Source organism: Protomyctophum parallelum, assembly GCF_964188405.1.
Source record: "Protomyctophum parallelum genome assembly, chromosome: 15".
Taxonomy (NCBI): domain Eukaryota; kingdom Metazoa; phylum Chordata; class Actinopteri; order Myctophiformes; family Myctophidae; genus Protomyctophum; species Protomyctophum parallelum.
The window spans coordinates 12,183,652-12,207,257 of record NC_139710.1 but is presented as its reverse complement, the minus strand read 5'-3'; the positions used below and the strand labels follow the sequence as shown (position 1 = coordinate 12,207,257).

Sequence of the window (23,606 nt, the reverse complement as noted above, 5' to 3'; positions counted from 1 at the left end):
TGACAGCAATGAGTGTGTGCGTGTATGCGCACACACACACACACACACACACACACATTTCCGTGTTGCTTCCTTGCCTAAAGCCTGATTTATACTAGTTTAATACCACTTTAACATGCACTGTATGTGTGAATGTGTCAGTGAGACGTGTAAGGCTGCAATAGTCAATCGAACTAATCCATTTAAATGATTATAAAAATACATTGATGCATAAATAAAATAAAATAATTGATTACGTAATCAATCCCTATTTTAGGGGGCACGGTGGCACAGTCAGTAGTGCTGTCGCCTCACAGCTAGAAGGTCCAGGGTTCTCTCCTCCACGTCATCAGTGCCCATACCCGAGGCGGGGTTGGTGAAAGGGCCTTTCTGTGTGGAGTTTGCATGTTCTCCCCGTGTCCCCTAGGGTAGGTACCCTCACAAAAAACATGCAGTAATCCTGGTCTCTAAAACTACCTCTGCCTGATCGCCATTTCACGCACACGGACAGGTATACGCGAAACGAATGACGTATTCTCGAAGGACCGCCATAGGAGAAGCAGTATACATCTGACCAACTGTCTTTTTTTCGCCGTCGCGTCAGCCATGTTTGGACAAAGAAGCAGTATACTAGGCTAGCAGATATCACACCGTGGAACCCCCCCCACACTGCGAGTTGCGATCGATCGTTTTGCAGTTTGCAATGCTACTCTCATTCTCGGAAAAAAGATTCTCGGCAGTTGATCACCATAATCGCCATAGCGCCTTCGCCAGCCAATTGCAGTGATAAGGCGTCTGGGACGTAATCGACCCGTTTGTAATGGATAACTAATACAATCCTAAGCTGCGGAAGCCATCGTGTTGTCTGTCATTTTGTCGAAATCACAGCCAGCCGGGCTACGCTTATCGCTCCTGTGGTTCATGTCCAGACATGTCGTGGAACCCCCCCCCCCCCACTGCGAGTTGAGTCGCTCCTGTGGTTCATGTCCAGACATGTCAACCTCTCAAGTCACTGTTATACTATCAAACGATCTGTTGATTTTGTTTACTGAGACAATGATCACATATGTGCATAGAATCATCATCATCATGACGTTATCATGACAGGCAGATATAAACATAAATAAATTATCATATACATACTACACACTGAATGAAAGCCCTAAATGTCTAATTTTAGGAGGAAAACAAATAAAATACACATATCCCATATACTGTTTGTCAATACTAGACTATTGAATCCATTTCATTTATAAAATTCTCTTTTTCAGAGAGAACTTTAGCCCATTCTGACCTGAGATCAGATTCATACGAGGTTTCCACTGGACACACACTGGTCTGATTAGAGAAAGCATGGACCTATAGAACTATTATTCACAAAATAAGGCATATAGCGACATGTACATACTATATACCGTATGAAACAGAAGACTCTCTGCTTTCATAAGAAAAAAACTAATACTGTAATAATAATAAAAATCACACCCATGTGAAGTGAGCAGTGCAATGTTGTGAAGTGAGCAGTGCAACATTGCACTGCTCACTTCACAGGGGTGTGATTTTCATTATTATTACAGTAGAAGTATTTTTCTTATGAAAGCAGAGAGTCTTCTGTTTCATACGGTATATAGTATGTATAGGCCTTATTTTGTGAATATTTAGTTGTCAGTTCCTTGTCTTGTCTAAAATACTCTGAGGATTTCAGAAAATGCATGGACCTGAAGAACCATTATTCACAAAATAAGGCCTATAGCGACATGTACATACTATATACCGTATAATAATAATACAAATCACACCCCTGTGAAGTGAGCAGTGCAATGTTGTGCAACATTGCACTGCTCACTTCACAGGGGTGTGATTTGTATTATTATTACAGTAGAAGTATTTTTCTTATGAAAGCAGAGAGTCTTCTGTTTCATACGGTATATAGTATGTACATGTCGCTATAGGCCTTATTTTGTGAATAATGGTTCTTCAGGTCCATGCATTTTCTGAAATCCTCTCTGGTGGGCGCAAGCTGCATTCAACAGCCAATTACTGACAAACTATACATGGGACCATGTGTATTTGTTTTCCTCCTAAAAGTAGACATTCAGGGCTTTCATTCAGTGTGTAGTATGTATATGATATTATTTGTGTTCATTTTTATATCTGTCTGTCAATGTCTGTCAACTTCAACCTTCCATATCTCTGCTGTTTTTTCAAAAGAGCAGCGTGCAGTGAAAAGCAGGTTTTAGAAAAAGGTCAATATCTCCAGAATGGAAGATGGTAGAATCATATTTTTTTTTTTAAATTGAAGTGGACTAGTTTGGCTTCCTTTTGATTTATGCAATGTGCGATGTGCTATAAGAGGCCCCTCGCTGTGGGCCCCTAAAAAGTTAAAAAGTCCAATGTTAATCGCTTAGCAGAAGCAATCCTGAGTAGAATTTCAACAGTTAGCAATCAATGTGTTAAAAGCAAAAAGTTTCACAAAAACGTAAACCTTTCATAAAAATAGCATATCTACAAGCTCACAACGCATCACATTGCGCCTGTGAATGTCTGTGTGTTCATGCAAGTGCACTGTGTGTGTCTGTGGAGAGGGGTACATTCAGCAGTGTGTGTGTGTGTGTGTGTGTGTGTGTGTGTGTGTGTGTGTGTGGACTAGAGGGGTACATTCAGCAGTGTGTGTGTGTCTGTGGAGAGGGGTACATTCAGCAGTGTGTGTGTGGAGAGGAGCACATTCAGCAGTGTGTGTGTCTATGGCAGTGTTTCCCAACCTTTTTTGTCCCAGGGAACACTTTTCATAGCCTAAAAGTCTCGGGGAACACCTGGGGGGGGGGGGTGTATATATATATATATATATATACACACATACATATATATATATATATATATATATATATATATATAAAATTAAATATACATATATTAAATATATAGTCAAAGTAAATATACTTTTAAAAACACACATGACAGCACTCATCAAATAACTTTAAAGAGAAAGAAAAGGACAGAGACAGTGCCTCAGTTTAAAAAAATTGCTCATACAATGTAAAATTCCACCTAATCCTTTTCCTTGTCTTTATTATTGGCCAACTTGTGAAAGCTGCATGCTTTTATTGTGAAGGGTCTCAGTTCTCACAGCCTGCTTATTTCCACGTGCTGAAAATAGCTGATCGACAAGCTCACAACGCGTTGAATCCGCAACGCGTTGTGAGCTTGTAGATCAGCCATTTTCAGCATGCAAGCATAACACGTGTACGACGTGTTGGCCGAACGAGGCGATCATGTTTGGACATCTATGGACAGCTATTTTGGACATCTATTTTTCGTGGCACATTATGTTTAATCACAACAACGTCACGTTTACTTTACGTGTTTGAGTCGGGACATGTAGCCTAGGACTGTATGTGTCTGCTGTCTACGTGCATATGCGCTCTTTCTAGAGGGAGCGAAATGTAGCGTCTTCTGCATGCATATAAGCATTAACATTTCAATGACCGAGGGTCGTTAGAGTCTATTGTTCCGTGTTGTTGTTATCGACGACGCAACAATAAGAATCCTGCAGCCCATAGGCTATAATATTGCTTTCGGGGGAGAGTTAGTGTGCCGCCTGATTTGACAGAAAGTAACACTATAACTTAATTTCGGTCAAATTACGCGGAGCACTTGGACACATCAAACGGAGCACCAAAGCTCCGCGACACACAGGTTGGGAAACACTGGTCTATGGGGAGGGGTACATTCAGCAGTGAATGAATTATGGGTGACATAGCGTCATCACCCGTCATAAAAATGTCATTCTTGGTCGTGGAGATTGATTCAAGTTTACAGAAATGGAGCGAAAGAGACAGAGGTGTGGATGGGTGGGAGAGTGGGAGAGAGAGAGAGAGACAATGACAGATGTTGATATAGCACAGTACTTGTCACACTGCCTGTGTTGGGAAAGTGATGCATGGAAAACCATGAGAGAAGTGACACGTTTAAGACTGCCACTAATAAAATACACATAAAACGTCTCTCTCTCTCTCTCTCTCTCTCTCTCTCTCTCTCTCTCTCTCTCTCTCTCTCTCTCGGAATTCAACGCAACATTGATAATGAGAGTTGCCTCAGTAAATGGAGAGATAAAGATTGAGAGGTCATACAGACAGAGAAAGAATGAGGAGAGACACTTAGGAAGTCTGATGTTTATATTTATGTGTATCAGCCCTTTTATGCCCATATACCAGGGTTCAGCGCATGCTTAAAGTAAATGGCACATCGAGTGCAAAGTGAGTTTAACATTGTTTAACATTATTTAATGCAATCAGATAGGACTTTTCTGTTTGGATGCATGGGTTGTCATTAATTTGTCAAGGCCAGAAAGTAGTTTTTGCCACTCAGTAGGCCAGGGTCCCCCAATACATTTTCCTCAAGGGCCATATTTTGACTAGGGTACTTGGGACTTGGCCCATGGAAGATTTTTTTTTTGGGGGGGGGGTCCCAGATATAAAGGGCATTAAATGGGGGTCAGTAGCCTATGCATGTCAAACTGGGCATCCTTTTCAAATGGGGTCGTGCGGACTTGGCCCCTCAGCCTGGTACCCTAATCAAAATATAGCCCTTGAGGAAAATTAAAGTGGCTGTAAAGCAAATTATGCTATTTTCTTATAGACATATTACACATGTAACACGGTCATCTATGAAACCCTGGAAAAAAAAATTGAACTTTATTTTACAGCACTGTGGAATAAGACCATTTCGCGTTTTTTGATCATATCTGCGGGGGGGGTCGAGATTATCATATCACCGCGTGACGTATCACGGTGATATTTAAATATGTAATGAGCCCACTGCCGAAGCTCCGCCCCCTACCTGGCTAGCTAGCTACTACCAGAGCCTATACTACTAGCTACTAGCTTAGCTTGCTGTGCTGCTGTTTGTTGTTGTTGTCGTCCCCACGCTCCCTCTACCACCACCACAGCACCACTACAGAATCCCTACAGCTAGTAGACGGTACTTTTTACAGTTTGTTGGTTTAGCCTTTGGCCTTTTTGCTCGTTGTCATGGCTCCTTGGCGAAAATGCGTTTTACCTGCCTGCCATGCTCGCCAAGGCGGTTCCATTTGTTTATTCGCGTTCCCCAAAAAAGAGGAAATGAGACAGAGGTGGATGGAGTTTGTGATGCGCCACGGCGGGAGAGATGTGCAATTCACCACCTCCACTGCCTATCTATGCAGCCAACATTTCACCGCCGATTGTTTCTCAAACTGGCAACGGAGACAGCTCGGTTTTACAGACAACCCACTGATGTTGGTTAGTGGTGCCGAGCCGACCATATATGTCGCCGCTGGGGCCGGACTCCCTCCAACTCCTCTCCCCCCACCTGTATCACTATCTACGGTCGTCAACATGCCTGTTGCTTCCCATGTAAGTTTCCAGCAGTACTTGTTATTATAATTATACTTTTTTATTTATGTCTACTAGTCTGGGCTCTATTTTCTGCTAAACGACAAAATGGTCAATGTTACGTAGCGTTTGTAGTGTGTATCGTATCATCCACTGTAACATAGTGCATATACCATAGTCCATGATTTGACCATCGACCAAATACAGAAAGTATTGCACTGTACCGGAAAGTGATGGTAGTAGCCTAGTCTGGTTGCAGTGTGTTTCCTGGATATGAGTAATTAGGAAATATCGCGCTCTGCTCTTTGATAAAGTTATGCCTGTGTTGTGTTGTCCACTGAAATAATAACATTTTTCTGGTGATGATAAACCGCACACAATAGAACATGTGCAATGCATCTTCACTGACTGTCACAAAACACCATGTGCATTTCATGTATTGTAGGTAAGGTTTACCCCCCCAAGTGTACAAGGGCATGAGGGGCGGTCTCAAGACTGATGCTACAGTTATATAGGCCATTACAAGTGGACATTCACATTATTTTATTTTCTACATACAGATGTACGAGGGTGTTATTGATCAGGACATAGCCTGCACTATTGTTTTCATGTGCAGAAGTAGGCTATGTCTGAACAAGTAATTTATACTGTTATCTTATCTGTTCACAAAGCAGGCCCTTCCATCCACAAGAGAGACACAGAGTCAGCGTGACAAAGTCACTACCCGAGATATTGGGGTTCAGACTGACCGCTCTGTGGGGAGAAGAACAGTTGCAACGCAACTTGCCAGAAGAACCCTCATTAGCAGCAAGAGTGAAGGTTGGTCAAGTTATTATGGTAGTTTGTAATTGTCTGACAGATTCTATTGATGAACAATATAATTTTTGAAGGAAAATCACTTATTGAATAGAATATAACAGAACCTATTCATTAGTCATTGGACACAGACAGTACATTATGCTGCATACTGATGTTCATTGTCAAAGTATTTGTATACTATGTGCAGTGACAATAAATGTAATCTAATCTAATTACTGCTGTCACAATATCCTATAATCTATTATTCGGTCATTGGACACAGTAAAGCTTGGTAAAATCACTAAACTAAATATTATGTCAGACTCAGTTGATTACCACTTCTTATTGGCTTAGAGACAGTAATTATTCATTGTGGGGTTACAATATATTTATACATGGATAAATATATATATATCTAACTATTCCATTCCTTGACAAACATTGGCTTTGCAATTTTTCAGAGTTACTTTGCCCTGTTGAGGTTGTTGATCTTTTTAGAGACTGAGAGGGGGTGAAGTTGGAGTTATCAAACATAATCTGTATGAGCCACAGTTTAAAACACAACACTGGTGTTTACACAAATGTTCTTTTTGGACGATGTGACGCCTCCTCAGAAGGTGACTGAGAAAGCTCAGTCCAGCAATAACTGAGCTAACTGCTTCATTGCTCTGTGTACATTTTGCGAGCCATCACAGTCCCTCCTCCTTGGTACAGAGAGACGCTACTTTTGTGGTGGGTGTATTTGGAGGCATCTAAACTGTATATAACACTCTTATTCTTATATGTTCCAGGTTCTCAAGCTACGGTGGCCACTAAGACTGTTGGTGTGGGAACTCTGTTTCAGTTGCCTCTAGGCACATCTCTGAAGAGGAAAGCTTTAGTGCCAGCTGAGAGCCCGGCAGCAAAGCAACCTCTGTTAGAGCTGCTGTCTTCTCAGGAGTCTGAGGTCCCATCCCTCGGTTCAGAAGAGGACCCCACCTACCATCCCACCACGTCTAAATTAGACGACGACATCAATGAACGGTAAAACAATAATTGCTTGTTATATCCATAGCATCCATATTCTGGACATGCCATAGCTGAACATTTAGCCAAAATGAAAAAGATCTGTAGATCTTCTATTTTCTCTATCTGATGTACAACATAGTGTATATATATATATATATATTCCTCATTATTTGATTTCATGCAGTTATGCTGAAAAGAGAAAGCCATTTCGATAGCAATATGAGAGATTGTACAAGAACAAAGGGGTTCCACCCCGCCTCAAGCCAAATTCTGGCTAGTCCGGTGCATCTCAGGAGTGGGACTGGTATGTGACGTGTAGAAGGAAGGCACTGGAACAAACTCTGCAACACTTCGATGTCAATACCGTACATCCTGACCTGATGAAGATGTATTGACATAGAAAAGTTGTAATGTTATTTACCTTTACATTGTAAATATTAAAGCCTTTATTGCTCCAGTGCCTTCCTTATTCTAGAAAAGTATACACTTTGTAATAAGTATTTGTATTTGTCAACAGAGAGCCAACACAGCCACAGCACACAGTGAAGTACTTGGTGTATGAGGATTGCCTGCTGGACCTTTTCCGTATTTGCCCCACATGCTCTAGTGTCTGCAAGGTGCGCACATTTGTAAAAGGAACTTTCCTTAGTGTGACGCAGACCTGCAGCCATGAGTTTTGTGAATTCAGCCGGAAGTGGAACAGTCAGCCACTGTTGCGCAGCACACCAGCAGGGAATCTGCAGCTATCGGCTGCTGTGTACTTCACGGGCTCTTCTTTCATCCAGACTAACAAGGTTGGTAAGAAATAATGGAGTTTTCTCCCACAGCTTTGTGTTTTCATTTTTCAGTGCATCCCACTCTGCTACAGAGGGATGTGGTATGAACACTGTTACAGAGGAGCTTTCATATTTTTCATTGCAGGTGCTCAATGCAATGAACGTCAGAACGTTCAGCAGGATGTCGCACCGTAATCATGTTCACCAGTACATCCAGGCTTCTGTGCTGCATAAATGGCGGCTACACCAGGCGGGCTTGCTGGAGGGTCTTAAACGGAACCAAAAAGTATCTCTTGGTGGAGACATGCGAGCGGACAGCCCAGGCCACTGTGCAAAGTACGGCTCTTACTCCATGATGGACCTCGACACCAACAAGATAGTTGATATCCAGCTGGTACAGGTAAATTGTTTGTAAAACTAGAAAATGTGCTCAGTATAGCAATAGCGCAGAACTTCACCAATGAGGCAGATCTGGTATTCATGTGTGTGTTTATGATACACAGAGCAATGAAGTCAAGAGCAGTGTCCATATGGAGAAAGAAGGGCTGATCAGGAGTCTAAAGTACCTTTCCAAAGCTGCCGTGAAGGTGGATTACCTGGTGACAGACCGACACAACCAGGTCCAAAAATATATGAGGGAGGAAAAACCCACTATTACCCACTATTACGATGTGTGGCATTTATGCAAAGGTAGGATATTATGGAAAATAGTGTTTATTGATCTTTTGTAGGTCCGCTACACCATCCAATAAAATATATTTTATATGTTTTTAAACAGCTTTCACCAAGAAGCTGGTTGCCATGGCAAAGTTGAAAGAATGCGCTAAGGTCAAGCTGTGGAAGAACAGCGTCAAAAATCATCTCTACTGGTCAGCATCTGGTTCTTCCAGTGGAGAGGAAACGGTGGCAAAGTGGACATCTGTGATCAACCACATCACCAATGTTCATGTCCATGACAATCCACACTTCCCCAAGTGCCTCCACCCCCCCTCCACTGACAAGAACAAGTGGCTGAAGCCTGGTATGCCACTATTCAATAGTAACCTTTTGTCATTAGAATGCTGTTGTAACAAAATTCTCAAGATCAGTGTTGATTTGGGCAGAAATTCTTTTTTTTGTCAGTCTTTCGAATAAAATTCCATTTAGCTTTAGTCAACTAAATATAAGATTTGAATCGACAAAATCTACAGTTGATTTGGTTGACTAAAATGTATTTTGGCAGCTTTAGTCGACGAAATCAACACTGCTCAAGATGTAATCCACTGACTGAATGTATTTTATAATAGTATCCTCTTTCCCCCTTTAGGATCAACGGCCATCCGCAAGCTGGAGACGGCATTGACTAATAAGCGCATTCTGGGAGACGTGAAGAAGCTGAGCCCTCTCTACCAGACATCTGCCTTGGAGAGCTACCATAGCGTCATTTTGAGATTTGCTCCGAAAAATGTCGCCTTTTCGTACTTGGGAATGCTTTGCAGGTAAATTATATAGTAATCAATATCATGTTGTAATCAAGTGTTATGTATTATTATTTATTATTATAGTGCCATTTCATTTGGAAATATTGTGCATCTGCTGCCTATGTGCTGGTTGCCAGTGTTTAAAAAAGGGGGAAAAAAAGCCAGCCACTTGAACAATGTAAAATGTGATCTTCTAGCCATCTAAAAACTATCTTGGGTTCATGATATCATCCCATTCTTCTCATTTCAGGCTTTACCTCGCTGCATTGCATTTCAACGAAAATGCTGGACGTCTCCAAGCGGTAACTGCGTCAGGAGTTCCGCAGCACAAAATAACGTTTCCCAAGGCCAAGAAAGGGGACCACGTTGTCAACAGGGTTAAGACCAACTATACTACAGGTCAGTTACATGCAATACCATGGTCATCAGTGAAACTTGCAATACCATGGTCATCAGTGAAACTTTCCATTATAAATGCTCAAGTTGCAATTGAGACCATATGAATTACTCAAACTACTGTACATGCTGTTATGTGCTCTTGTGTATTTTAGAATATGTGACAGAGCTTACAGACCTCCTCTTTGACGAGGTGTTCCCTAACCCTGCACATTTTGTGGCTGAGCTGGAAGAGGTGCCTGTCCCTGGATTCCTGTGCTCACAGTACGAGCATCCAGAGAAGACTGCTGCAGTTGCTGCACATGTGTCCCGCTTCATCCACCCAGAGCCAAATTAAGACGTCAAATAAATACAAAATAAACAAAGCATTTTGGCTCCAACAATCTGTAATTTTATATTTTAGCTATATATATATATATATATACACACAGCAACATACTTCTTTTTTTTAAACAAAAACCTCTTAGGATTTAGAACAGTGGTTCTCAAAAATATAGTTTTAGGATATTTCCATTGGAAAAAAATGTCTTGTATTCAGGCAAATTAAATGGAAGGCCTAAATCCAGTGTATTCGCCATCCTCATCTGGGTATTCGTCGTGTATCCGGTGCACAATACAGGATGGCAAAATTCTCCGGTTCCCAGCACCATGACACGAAAGACCTGTAGGCCAGGTAGCGAGCACGCCTGTAATGAGAGAATTAATTTAGTTTTCTTTCCCTGCCTGAGGGTGGTGCTGTTAGCTCTGTTTTGTGTTTCTCAGTTGAGTTACAGCCAGGTGGTGAATGCACTGGAGACTAACTGCATGGCGCCAACTTCAAAATGACACCTGCTAATGCCAGTTCCATTTCTCTTCTTCCGGGTTGTCAACAAGGAAGAGAAGTGGTCACGTGACTGGGCTGCGCCATGTTACTTTCATGGGAGCCTAACTCACACCAGCAGTGCAATGAATGCATGGCAGTGAATGGAGCCGGCTGGACCAGCTCATAACAAACATTATTTATTATAGATTGAGACCTTTGTCATATAATCGGTTCAGGAATATAAAACAAGACATATCACAGGTTGTTTTCGATGTGCATAGTATATCATTTTATCTGAGAATCTAAACAGCAGCAGATATCGTTTCTGGCTCCGAAGTATCACAAGATTTGGCTGACAGACAGGAAACGGTGGGAAGTCTTGCGATACTTGGTACGTTCAGAAAGGTACTTTGTGCTCTTTAGATACCATACCTCTATAAAAATTACACAGTACATACACATCGAAAAGCAACACAGCAGACAATAATGTGTTACATGTCTTGTTATTTTCCAGAAGTGATTACTTTACAACAGGTCTCAGTCATTCATAAATAATGTTTGTTCATGAGCTGGTCACTGAGCTCTCATTGACTCCAGTGCATTCTGCCAAACCTCCGGGTAGCTCCCATGAAAGCGTCCATGAAAGTGTCATGGTGCAGCCCAGTCACGTAACCACTTTGCTTCCTTCTCAAAGATTCCTTGGTTGTCAAGCACACTGCTGTGCTGCCATTTGATCACCAACCTTAGTCTTCATTTACTGGTCTCTGTCATGAGTATGAGTCTTCTGTCATCTACTGTATATACTATATGGGTTGCAGGATCACAATCTGCTTCAATGATTGCGTTGATCAGTTTAGTCAGTGTAGTCAGCCTGCTAAACGGATCACCCCAAAGTGCCTTATAATAACACCAAATTGGTTTGGAAGAAAATACTTCAATGTCTCTGAATTGCATACAGTATATAATGGAACATACATACCCTACTGTGAAGCTGTTCACAAAGTTTACCTAACTTTTGCTACTACAGGGAAAGCATGTACTTATTTTATTTGTAGCCTACTCTTTGAATGCTCTTGCCCAACAAAACACAGCAAACAAAAGGGATAGAATATTATCCCTTTTGTTTGCTGTGTTTTGTTGTTTGAATGTTATGCTATCTATATGCTGCTGCAGTCTGTAAGGAAGCCAAACAAATAAGTTTTACTCTTATGTACCTGGTACACAAGATGTAACAAATGTACTGTGCACATTTGTGTACAAAACACTTGACAATTGTCATCTTGATCGGTGTCCCAGAGATACATATTGAATCAAATGGGTCTGTGGCCTAATACATATACAAATGGAGGTTCTTGAAATAACATTTCAATAACATTGAATGCCTATGACCATACAGCTAAGTGACCATAGTTTGTTTTGTATAATGATTATATAACATATTTTTCTTGTCCTACATCTTACCAGTTTTTGAAGGGCATGTGTGCCATTTGATAAGTAATCCATATACATTCCAAATAAATATTTGATGGTCTAACATACTCAGCTCTCTTCTTCGTCCTCAGTCTTCCATGCTCTGCCTCATATTGTCTGAGGGCATTCTGCAGGGACCAGGGGTTCAGGCAGACAGGTTCTAGTCCTGGATGGAGAGTCATGCACTCCAGGTCCTCTGGAAGCTCGCTAAACATATTCTGAAGCTGTTGGAGTATAAGATATTTTAGTACTTTACTGGTTCTGTGGTGATCATTGTTGCATTGTTGAAGATGTTTCTTTACATACCACATTAACACTCTTGCAGCAGATATTGTGATTCACATCGGCCATTGGTCTGCATTTACCACAGATGCACCTGTATGATTACAATTCACAGTGATGTGTACAATTTACAATGTATGCATTTAGCAGACCCTCATCTCCACTATACCGTACATAGACAGCAGAGAGACACTAGTGCCTCAATAACCTACTATCCCAGGTAAATCAATAACCTAGCATCATGTCGGTATACTATTACAAACAATGAAAAAAATGAAATGAAATCTAGCTGTCATCATGCTACCCAAAGGCCAGTCCACTCCGATGCAACTCCATGATGCAACTACTTGCTACCATTATCTCCAAATGGCAGTTGCATTGGTGTGGATTGCCCTTCAGTTGGATTATATATTTTGTCAACCATTGAACTAAATTGAGTCATACAGTTTACAATAAAGTTACAGTTCAGAGCATAATATTTTGTAGCAATATTTTCTGCTAGGCTAGGCAACAGAACTAAAAACATGATGGCTGGCTGCCAGTTTGATTTATACAAAAAGAATGAACTGGTAAAATGACAATGTTTTTTGTTCTATGCTACTTATAAATAGCATGGGGTATGATAATGGTATGCACTCCGGACCAGTGTTTGTTGTTCAATTCGTTGTTCAGACAGTGGTAGAATAATAGAGTAGACTGGAGTATGGGGGAAATAAATAACCCACCATTCTCCTTGAGGTTGAGTTTGAGCTGGTTCCTCTTCATCTGGTTCCTCTGGTTCTGGTGGCTCAAACATGTATGGCTGTACATTGCCGATGGAACTATTTGGTGCTGCATACATGTTTATCTTGTTCAAAAGACCGGGCGACACGAGAATACTTGTTGTCTTCCGCGAATGGGCGTGGCTTAGACACGCGCACGCGCGCGCACACACACACACACACACACACACACACACACACACACACACACACACACACACTGTCAACACACACACGTGGCACACTAGCGACCAGCGAGCAACTTCATTGAAACAGTACAGTCCGTGAGGAAAGCTTGTCGACATAGCGTTTGGAAGAAACGGGGAGAGATATTTCCCGCGAACTGTACAATGGACACGCCCCTACAGTCCTTGCCAGAGAGGCCAGAAAATATTGCATTGTATTTCATCCATTTTTAAACATCATTCCTGAAACGAAGCGATTTTTTTCATCATTCAACTTTGGTCTGTTGGTTAATAACATATTACTCTGTGGCGTGACAAACTGGGAATACAAATTGTATCATCTTTTTATTTTGCTTTACAGCCACTTTAACTGAGGAACCCTGGGCTACAGTATCGGCATATTGGTTGGATCCGTAGTTCTGCACAACTATCCAAACTAACTTGACGGAAGGCAATGCACCTCCTCCAGTTTGACACTGTGTGTGCCGAGTTTGAAGTCAGTCGGTGCCATATTATATGCATGTGACCTTTTTGGGGCAGATCGGTCAGATCTGTGGCTCTGGACAACCAGATCTCTGTCAGACATCGTCCCTTTTATGCCCAAATATGGACATTGGTGATGTCATTACGCCCATATATATAGAGCTGACTGATTTGTTTGCAGCTAATGCCATGACATCACATTGGGGTTATATAGACAACACGTACATTACATATTTGCGCGTAGCTGCATTGGATATTACTTAATAGTTATGGCTGTATCAGCCAATTTTAATATAGGATGAGGTGTTGATTAATTAATAGAATAGTGTGTTTCTCTCACCAGTAACTATACTATTTTGTCGTTTAATATCAATATTCAGTTGTTAATGTGGTGGTAAAATATTACTTGGATTTTTCTGTTTTATTCTGTATTTAATAATTCTCACAACAAAGATATATTTAAAAAAAATTACATATGCATGAATTACTCCTTGTCTTTGTCAAAGCAGGGATGCAAAAGAACACACTTTCAGAACAAAGTTCACATCATTTACCGCCAATCACGCCTTTTCACGCCTTCTGGTCCGAAGGCCCACAGTGCCGATTACAGTTCACAACTGTGTCTTGTACGCCCTCATAACACTCTGGTTACCATGCTGGTCTATGGGGAGCTGATTTTAGAATCGTAATATCTCCGATTCTTCTTTTTGGACCAAAACAAGCTTGATTTGCGGCTCGATATGATCCTCGTTTAGAAAATGTATGTTTTGGGTGGATTAAATAACAATCACTAGACATGTTACATAGTGGAAGAAAGAAACCGCTTTCAAACTAAGACGCTCTAACATTGTAGTCAACGGCTGGCAATCTGTGAGTTTCTTTTCAGCCACTAGATGGCAATGACGGCAGTAAATGAGTAACTTGGGAGTTACGACTACTGTCAATATTACACTTATTGGCTCATATATACTGAAAGATAAATAGTCTGGACGAATACATGAATGACTAATGTAACAAACTAAATTAAGAACTGATGCAATCCAGCTTTGTTTTGAAATCATTACTGACTTACTTTAGAATTTCAGCAATCAAAATGTAGGTGTACTACAGTACAATGCCAAGAGAAATTAACAATGGATATGTTAAAACCTTTGGAGTATAAGGAGGCTTGCATTTAACCCATGATTTCAACCTCATCATGATGGTAATTAAATATATGCATAATTGCATAAGGTATGCAAATTGCAAAGCCAGGCATAGACGAGGTTAGGTATGAGTCCGTTCTGAACTGAATTACATGTAAAACCTCTAAATACTACAGGTGGTTAACTCGTGTGTATTAAGTTGTTGCTATTTATTATTGACCGTTAAGAATAAGTCAGTGTGCACTCTTTTTATCTGTTGGTGGACTTACTGCTTACTTCTTCTCATCCAAACAGAGAGCTCTCCCTCACCGACTCATCATGCTCAGTCGGGTGAAATTACGACAGGTTGTCGTCCACTCCACAGACAGCACCCCGCTGGCCCGACACCAGGGCCTTTAAAGATGGGACATTTGTCCTTTTAAAAGCCTCTTGCTGCCCTCAAGGTAGGTACTTTTAAAAGCCTCTTGCTGCCCTCAAGGTAGGTACTTTTAAAAGCCTCTTGCTGCCCTCAAGGTAGGTACTTTTCAGAGAAAGAAAAGGTTTAATGTCCATTCCACACGTGCCCTGAGCTTCCGGAGGTGCCTCCAGGCTGCTTTTAAAGAAAGGGCAACCTCAACCTCCCCCTTGAACACCCAAATAAGTGCTGCCATCTGAACATGGGAGCATACATGCGTCTTGTGTCCCATCTTTCACTAGCCAGGGAAGCCAATAGGGTCATGGGAGAGAGACAGAAAGCAGGCCTGCCGTCCCGTTGGCTGCGCTGTGGTTTGTGGCTTAGAGCTCCACACATTCCAACATTACATTATTTCCCTTGCTTCAGCGCTGCATGACCTGGCCGGTTAGGAGGACATCAATTAGAAAGGAACTCCAGTGTTTGCTGATATGCCTAAGTAATTCATTAAGTAGTTTGCGTGCATGCGCGTGTGTGGGCTGACATATGATAATATAGGTCCAATGAGTTTGAAGGCAGAGCTACAGGTTAATATTACTTGAGTTTTTTGTCACACGCGCACACACACACACACACACACACACACGCACACACACACACACACACACACACACACGGTCCCATAAACAAAAAATGAGGATGAGATAAGTCAAGGTGCTAACAGTAAATGATGCAGAAGAAGGAATAAGAGAAGAGATAGTCACAAGGCATAGAGATGGGGGAGAGTCAAACAGAAAGGCTAATTGGTTTAGTGCTGCCTGCCCATTACAATGCTAACCATCCATCTCTCTCTGTTTGTCATGCACATGGTCAGATAAACAAGGGCATGTAATGGAATTGACAAACAAGGACACACACACACACACACACACACACACACACACACACACACACACACACACACACACACACACACACACACACACACACACACACACACACACACACACACACACACACACACACACACACACACACACACACACCTGATTGAGATTGATAGTTGGTGTGTAGATAGAGCTTCACCATTGACAAAACGACAGGACATAAACTGTCTTCCGGAGGTAGAATCAGATGGTTGAGATGAGAGGTAGAGAAAGATACAGTCAGTCAAGGAAACAGAGGGAGAAGTCAGAGAATAAACAATGTGTTTCTAAAGACGTGTATTGACTTAAATAAACAAAACCACCAACGATTTTCTAAGCAAAAACATTCAATAATAAAATCCGCCTTGTCGCTATTTATCACACACAGTATCAGAGTATAAGCTAGTGTTGGCAGCATATGTGGGTTTTAATGGAGTTAAATGTTGAAAAGGTAGCTTGTGCAATGTGGCTAGTTCAAATCAGAACCCTGCAGTTATTGTTTAACATGGACTATAGGGATTCTCACAGGAATGGACTTAATATTTCTAACTGTAAGTGACCCTGATGCTTGGATTCATGTTAACACCCCGAGCAGCAAGGACGGAGTTCTCCGTTCTATCAATTAGTAATGCCCAGCGCTCAGGACGGAGATTAATAAAAGGACAGAGATTTATTGATATCAAAACCGATCGCATCACTCCACAGGCTGGGAGCGTCTGTTGCGCAACATTCAATGTCATTTCCGGTTGGGACGTCATCGAAAATGTTCCCCCCCATTATAGCCGATGAGACCGAAATTCTTAAAACGTAAATAACTCTTGATCTATCTAAATCATTCCGTCCAATTCTAAGCAAAGATTATGTTTTAGACCCATCTCGGTCCCATCATTGTCACGTTAGAATTTATCAAACCTCCCGTTGTTGTTGATCGCCTCGGCAGTGTTTTGGCTACATGTTGCTACTTCAGTTACTTCCCAAAATGGTGTGGAGCCACCTTGAAATAGGTCCTGAAGAAACAAATCACTGGGCGTCCTGATTTAATGGTTACAAATACCCCCGGGCGTTTGGTGTGTTAATGTAGCCACTGCATATAGAGTGTCGCAGTCCCGCCCCCTTTCATGATGACGACTGGCCCAGGAAATAATTCCCCATGCATTTTTCCCATAGACATTTCAAAAAGTATTTATTTAAAGATCTGTAAGCATCGAACAAAGCCAACTCGGACAACAAACGTCAATATTTTGGGCCGAACAAATAACTGCAACACTCTATATAGCTCGGATCTAGGTCACGTAAAGTTAGTCATTTATTTATTTTATTGCTTAAAATAAATAAATGCCCAGGAAAATTAAAGTGGTTGTGTACAAGAAAACACAACCACTTGGCTTGAAGACGGACAATGTGGCATTAATTAGTGTTGACTCAGTAGCAAGTTACCACCCTGCCTGTGTGTTTGTGAGTGTGTGGGGGTGATACCACCCTCTCAGCTTGCACAGTAGCCAACCTAGGAGAACAAAGACAACATGTGTTTCATATATCCAAGCCCAGGGCACTAGCACTGGAAATACACATGTAATCACTACAACATGTCAACAGCTACAGACTCACATGTGTACAAAATGCACTTTTACACACACACACACACACACACACACACACACACACACACACACACACACACACACCCTACTGTATAAACACACAACAAGGAAAGCAGAATGGCGTGCATGTAATCACATCAGTATGCGGACAACAAACATTTGAAAGTGCTCCATATGCAGCTAACAACCTCAGGCCTGTATAAATCCCCAGATTACAGCTGTGCCCTTTTGAGATAAAGCTTATTGACGTGGACTGTGTGTATGCATCATTGAAATGTCTGATCTAGACTGATAACTGTACTGTAAAGATGGACGCCAGAGCTCAGACTACATTTTCAAGTGGACTGACTCACTGGCTGCCTTACTCACTGGCTGCTTGACTCACTGACTGACTGACTGACTGTTCGGTTGACCGTTTGGTTGCCTGGTTGGCTCTCTAGCAGACTGACTGACTGACTGATGTATGACCTTCTCAAATGGCAGCTGTGAGATAAAAATCAAACCCTTTTCCCTCGGCGGCCACACTCTCTCTCTCCCTGAGAGGACATAATATTAGGGCAATGGTTCCCTAACCACCCTCTCTCTCTCTGCATGCTGAGAGACTATTAACATCACTTCTCTCTTTAATTTCAGTCTCCATCACCTTCTCTCAGAACATCACTCTATTTCTCAGTAACAGTACTCCTTTGCCCCCCCCCCCCCAAAAAAACCACATCTCTCTTGCCTTATATACTGGGGGAGAGGGGGAGCGTTAGGACTAGTAGGCCTTTTTGGGAGGAAGGGTGGTGGTGTTCAACAGCCCTGCAGTCCATGTGGGACTTCGTTATCCGAGGGGTATATCTTATTTCGTTCCATTCATTGTAGTGCAAGAGCAGCGTAACCTTTTGACTGGGGAGCTAAATCATGGCCATTATCCACAAGCAGCACTTGTTATTCTGCGCTCCCTCTGTGGGACAGAGCAGGGTCCGACCGACTAACCGGTACCCTAAACGGTTTCCTCTACATGAGGGGACTTACACACACAAAGAGAAGGAGAGGGAGGGAGGGAAGGAGAGGCCAAGTTGTCAGAATGGTTGTTTCCAAACAACTTTTCTTTTTGGAGAGAGAGAGAGAGACAGAGAGAGAGAGAGAGACAGAGAGAGAGAGAGAGAGACAGAGAGACAGAGAGACAGAGAGAGAGAGCACAAATCAGAGTGAGCGAGCTGTCACATTGATTAACTGTTCCACAAATTATTTCCCTTTTGGATGAGGTGTCATTTTCCCAGAGCAGCCGTCTGCTTCGTACAGATGAATACGAACATTTGTTCTTGGTGGAAAAGGAATCGCAAGAAGAGGCTTTACTCTCCCTAAATGCTAGTAGGAACTAGGAACACAGGCTGTCTATTCCCAAACTACAAACCCAGTAATTCTAACCAGTTAGAAGGGATTGGCGGTAACCGCGTGTGTGTGTGTGTGTGTGTGTTTATATATATGTGTGTGTGTCTCTACTGTAAGCTGATACATCTGAATGTATGACATATGCTCAGGAAACAAATTAGCCTTTTTTGGTGAAACACAACACTAACGGAATCCTGGTGGGTCTCATACAAAGCCAGTGTGTGCGTATGTGAGAGAGCAGAGCATGCACGCACATACGTCTGTGAGTATATGCATTGGGTGTGTGTGCGTGCCGTGTATGTGTGTGTACTGTAAGTCGATACTTCTGAATGTATGACATATGCACAGGAAACAAATTAGTCATTTTTGGTGAAACTAAACGCGAATGGAATCCTGCTGGGTCTCATACAGAGCCTGTGTGTGTGTGTGTGCGTGTGGGCGAGCGCACACGCACACGTTTGTTGAACGTTTATGAATATATGCAAGCATGTAGCATGGTAAATTGATATGAACGGCTGCAGAAGCCGAATGTTGAATGCCTTCCATACTGCAGCCTTAGTGGCGTTTGTCTGGTGTGTGTGTGTGTGTGTGTGTGTGTGTGGAGTTGTTATTGTACCTCTGACTGACACCAACCTAATGGCCCCTAATGGTTTCTATGCTGTTATTCCATCCTTTTCAACCATATAGCCCAAGTGTGGACTGTCTGGAGATCTTCTTTGTAGGTCTGTACCTGACATACTTTTAGGATGTTTGTTTGTTCTGTTGAGTCATTTCTTTCTTTCTTTCGCTAAGACTCACTTTTCTTTATTCCCAAAATGCAATTCCCATACACACTGCAAACATCCCTCCAACTTAATTTTAATTAGATATTTGCTTATGGTATAGTTCTCAATAGGGGTGTCCAACCGATAACCGTTAGCCGTTAGCCGTTTATTAAAATGGTTACCAGCAACACTAACGGCTAATGGTTTACATATAAAAAATATAGTCGTCCTCACTCACTGTGGAGCTATAACAGCCCACTTTACATTGAGGGTCATGTACTCAATGCAGTGCCTAAAGCATTTCCACTTTTACCCATAGGGGGTGCCCACAAATACGCATGTTACAAATGTAACATGATTTTGGGAGGGAAGGATCAATCCCCTCAAAATGAAATACACATGATCTCAGGAGTGATGTGACAATGTAATTGGCTTGCAAAATTAGGAGGGGCCTTATATAACCATTATATCACAACGCAGGATCCGATCAGCACCAAATGTGAAACTCATGTTGCATGACCTCCAACACTATTAATTCATCAGGTCCCAGCAGCTGCAACACATGACTTGCGTTGGCGCAATCACACTAGTTTATTTATCTATTTTTAATTCACAAATCTTTCAAAAAAAAGCTGATCGACAACCCCACATTGTGACCCATTGTGAACCTGTATATCGGCTCTTTTCGCTATGAAGTGTGCATTGATGCTCATTGGTGTGCCTTGGGCACAAAAAGTTTGAAAATCACTGGCTTAATTAATGCTAAAGAGACCTAACGGAAACCTTGATTTATATGATTTCATCTAGAAAGATACATTTCACACATATAAATCCTAAGAAGAATCACAAGTGATCCAAATGCTAGTTTCTTCAAACTAGGTCCCATGTAGGCAATGAGGCAGGGCTCGAGATTAACGGCGTCCCGACGTCCCGGGGACTGTAAAATATCTATTTGGGACGTAAATGTATCTCATTCGGGACGGTTTCGGGACGAGAGGAGTTTTTACACTGAGAATGCGCATTTCATGTGCAGCGATGAGCAGCATGAGAATTTGTCGTGCCGTCAGAGTCAGACAGTTGACAACAGCAACAACAACGCACACACTACATTCACCCAACGGAATCATAGGAATTATATTGCTTTTGCCCCGTGGATGGGACATTTGGATTGAAAAACTATCGGTTGGAAGCCTGGATAAAACCATGGTTGTGTGCCACAGAAAGGTTCCATATGGACATGGGGCTACACTACACCAACGTTTAACGTTAGCTTCCATGCTAGGCTTGCTAGCTGGCATCGACATTAAATAATATGTTGGTATATATCCTCTGAAGCAACAGATGTTTTCTAATGCTCAGATTGTTCTGGAATTGCTGCCCCAACACTGTGGAATGCACACCCCAAAACGCTCTCATTCCACAGTTTTTATTGATTGTATTTATTATTATTATTATTTATTGATCCTTCGTCTTAGTATTCCCCCTAATAAAGTTGTTTTTATTTGTTTTCTCATGCCAACCATGTAATAGATTACATGGTTGGCATGAGTAATTTGAGTATTCATATACCTGCATTGCTGCACGTTATCTGTTGGTCTTGATCAAGTAGCCTACACCAAAGTTTTATAAGCTACTGTAGTCACTATTCATTGATCCACTGGTACACCAAAATAACAAAATCCATTTGAAAATAAATATCACTGTTCTCAGGTCGAATATTGATATGCGATTAAAATATGATTAATTTAGATTAATTAATTACAAAGCCTCCGATTCATTCGATTAACATTTTTAACCAAGCCCTATTTTTCATCTGGGAGCATTGACTAAATCAGTGTATCTACAGAAGAAACATGAAGCCAAACAAATAATGTACTGTCTGCATGTATTCAATACAGTACATTATTTGTTTGGCTTAATTGTATTTCTATTACAATAGGAATACAGTTATTAATTTCACAATTTGAGTGGTGCTTTTTTGTACTTTTTTTCCCCGGGACGGTATACATTTACTTCAAGGACGGTTCAAATTGTATTTTGGGACGGTTCCGGGACGGTGGTGAAAAAAGTTAGTCTGGAGCCCTGCAATGAGGTATACTGTAAAAGGTCCTTACTCCTTAAAAACTGCAAGTTGAGTTTATTTTGTGTGATTAATTCACATTCATTTTAAACTGTTGTTTGTCATGAGTACATTCACACAGAACATGAACGTAAAGACAAATGACAATTGGTTTTCAAAAATGAGGATTTTTTTTCCCCACGAATAAAAGCATCAACCTGTATGGCCCCACCAAATTATTTTGTTCGTAATTTTGATGTGAAATATTCACCATTGCATTTTTGGATAGTATATTTGGCATGCTCCTGACATGTAAATAACAATTCATGCTAGCCAGAGGTCAGATGAGCTAACCAGGGAATGAAGCAACTTTCACAGGTGGACAAATGTGTGTTCACTAATACAGAAAATCAACTGTGAAATGTCACACAAGATCACTTTATCCTTGTGGAAAAGAGCAATAACATTTATTTAAGCAGTGCATTACTGTAGGAGAGGGCGGGCTGAAAGTTATGCTTGTTAGAAGATGGACTCTGTATGTGCGTGCATGTGCACCGGTGTGTGGATCCGGTTTCTGATTTATGGCTGCCCCCCTTCTGAGAGGCTGGCAATGGCATGCAACTGTCTCCAAGCTTTCTACAACTCAATCTCCTCAACCTCACAACTGAAACCATCTAGTGCTGTAATTGTGTCTACAGTACACATTGCATCACCATTTCTCTCTTTCTCTGAACATGGCTCTCTTACCATAACAGTTCTACTTGTTTACTTATATTTACTTGGCTTGGGTTGAGACATTTGGCACTTTCACAGTTGAACTAGAAGTAAGTAGTGGTGGCACTGGCAGACTACTGTAGATATTGGGGCAAAGGTTGACAATACAGGGATGGTTGACTCATTTTCTTTTCTGTTGATGGTACAGTACATTATCATTTCAAATTGACAAACACTACAGTACTTGCTTCTTATAATTGTCCAACTCTAATTCATCCTCGATGGTGTGTCTCAACTTGTTAGGACTCACGGGATTCACAACACAATATAATGTGTAACCTTCCGGAATTCGAACCCGGTCTCCTGCGTGGGAAGGGACATTAAATCCAAACATCTTAACCAGTAGCCTAAAATAAAATCTTCCTTGGCCGGGGGAAATATTAGGCTTTGGACTTCAGGCTCTGAGCCACTGTGCTACACATGCATGCACACACACACACACACTCAGTCACCCCTAGCATTCCTGCGTCTCTGAAATGCACATGCCAGGCGAGCTTTGGACTCCTAGTTGTGGCCTGATGATTCCAGCCCTGTCACCGGGAGTAACAAAATGCCCTGTCACCGGAGGGGGTAAGAGATTGGCCTGTCACCATGGGCAACGGAATGCCCTGCTGTCACCATGGGCAACGGAATGCCCTGCTGTCACCATGGGCAACGGAATGCCCTGTCACAAAGGGGGTTAAGGAAAGAAGACATAACTGTCTACGACAGTCGAGGCGCTCCTCCAGGTCATGTGGTACATATGGATAGAGAGAGACACAGTGACACAGAGAGAGAGAGAGAGAAAAAAGAAAGTG

The 23,606-nt window shown here is 41.8% G+C and overlaps 3 protein-coding genes across 4 annotated transcripts in view; 2 read left to right on the top strand and 1 right to left on the bottom strand.

Annotated features, from left to right (window-relative positions):
• The window catches only part of LOC310872491 (netrin receptor UNC5C-like), a 264,096-nt gene that overhangs the window by 216,862 nt on the left and 23,628 nt on the right, over positions 1–23,606 (bottom strand). The window lies entirely within an intron of this gene.
• LOC310872653 (uncharacterized protein) lies at positions 5,100–8,167 on the top strand (the record flags this gene model as incomplete). The annotated part of the gene is made up of 6 exons (XM_083784697.1): positions 5,100–5,372; positions 6,026–6,170; positions 6,941–7,172; positions 7,675–7,951; positions 8,079–8,109; positions 8,142–8,167. The coding sequence occupies 6 exons, from the start codon at positions 5,100–5,102 to the stop codon at positions 8,165–8,167; spliced, it is 984 nt and encodes a 327-aa protein (XP_083640823.1).
• Positions 8,543–10,148, top strand: LOC310871993 (uncharacterized protein). Its single transcript, XM_083783642.1, has 5 exons — positions 8,543–8,623; positions 8,712–8,954; positions 9,240–9,411; positions 9,644–9,792; positions 9,945–10,148. The coding sequence occupies exons 1-5, from the start codon at positions 8,566–8,568 to the stop codon at positions 10,124–10,126; spliced, it is 804 nt and encodes a 267-aa protein (XP_083639768.1). The 5' UTR covers positions 8,543–8,565; the 3' UTR covers positions 10,127–10,148.

Bases quoted from the DNA above. Each gene is read 5' to 3' on its own strand.
- LOC310871993 (XM_083783642.1), top strand. From the start codon at position 8,566: ATGAGGGAGGAAAAACCCACTATTACCCACTATTACGATGTGTGGCAT. The intron at 8,955-9,239 runs GTATGCCACTAT...TTCCCCCTTTAG, and splicing joins GAACAAGTGGCTGAAGCCTG to GATCAACGGCCATCCGCAAG. The intron at 9,412-9,643 runs GTAAATTATATA...TTCTCATTTCAG, and splicing joins TACTTGGGAATGCTTTGCAG to GCTTTACCTCGCTGCATTGC.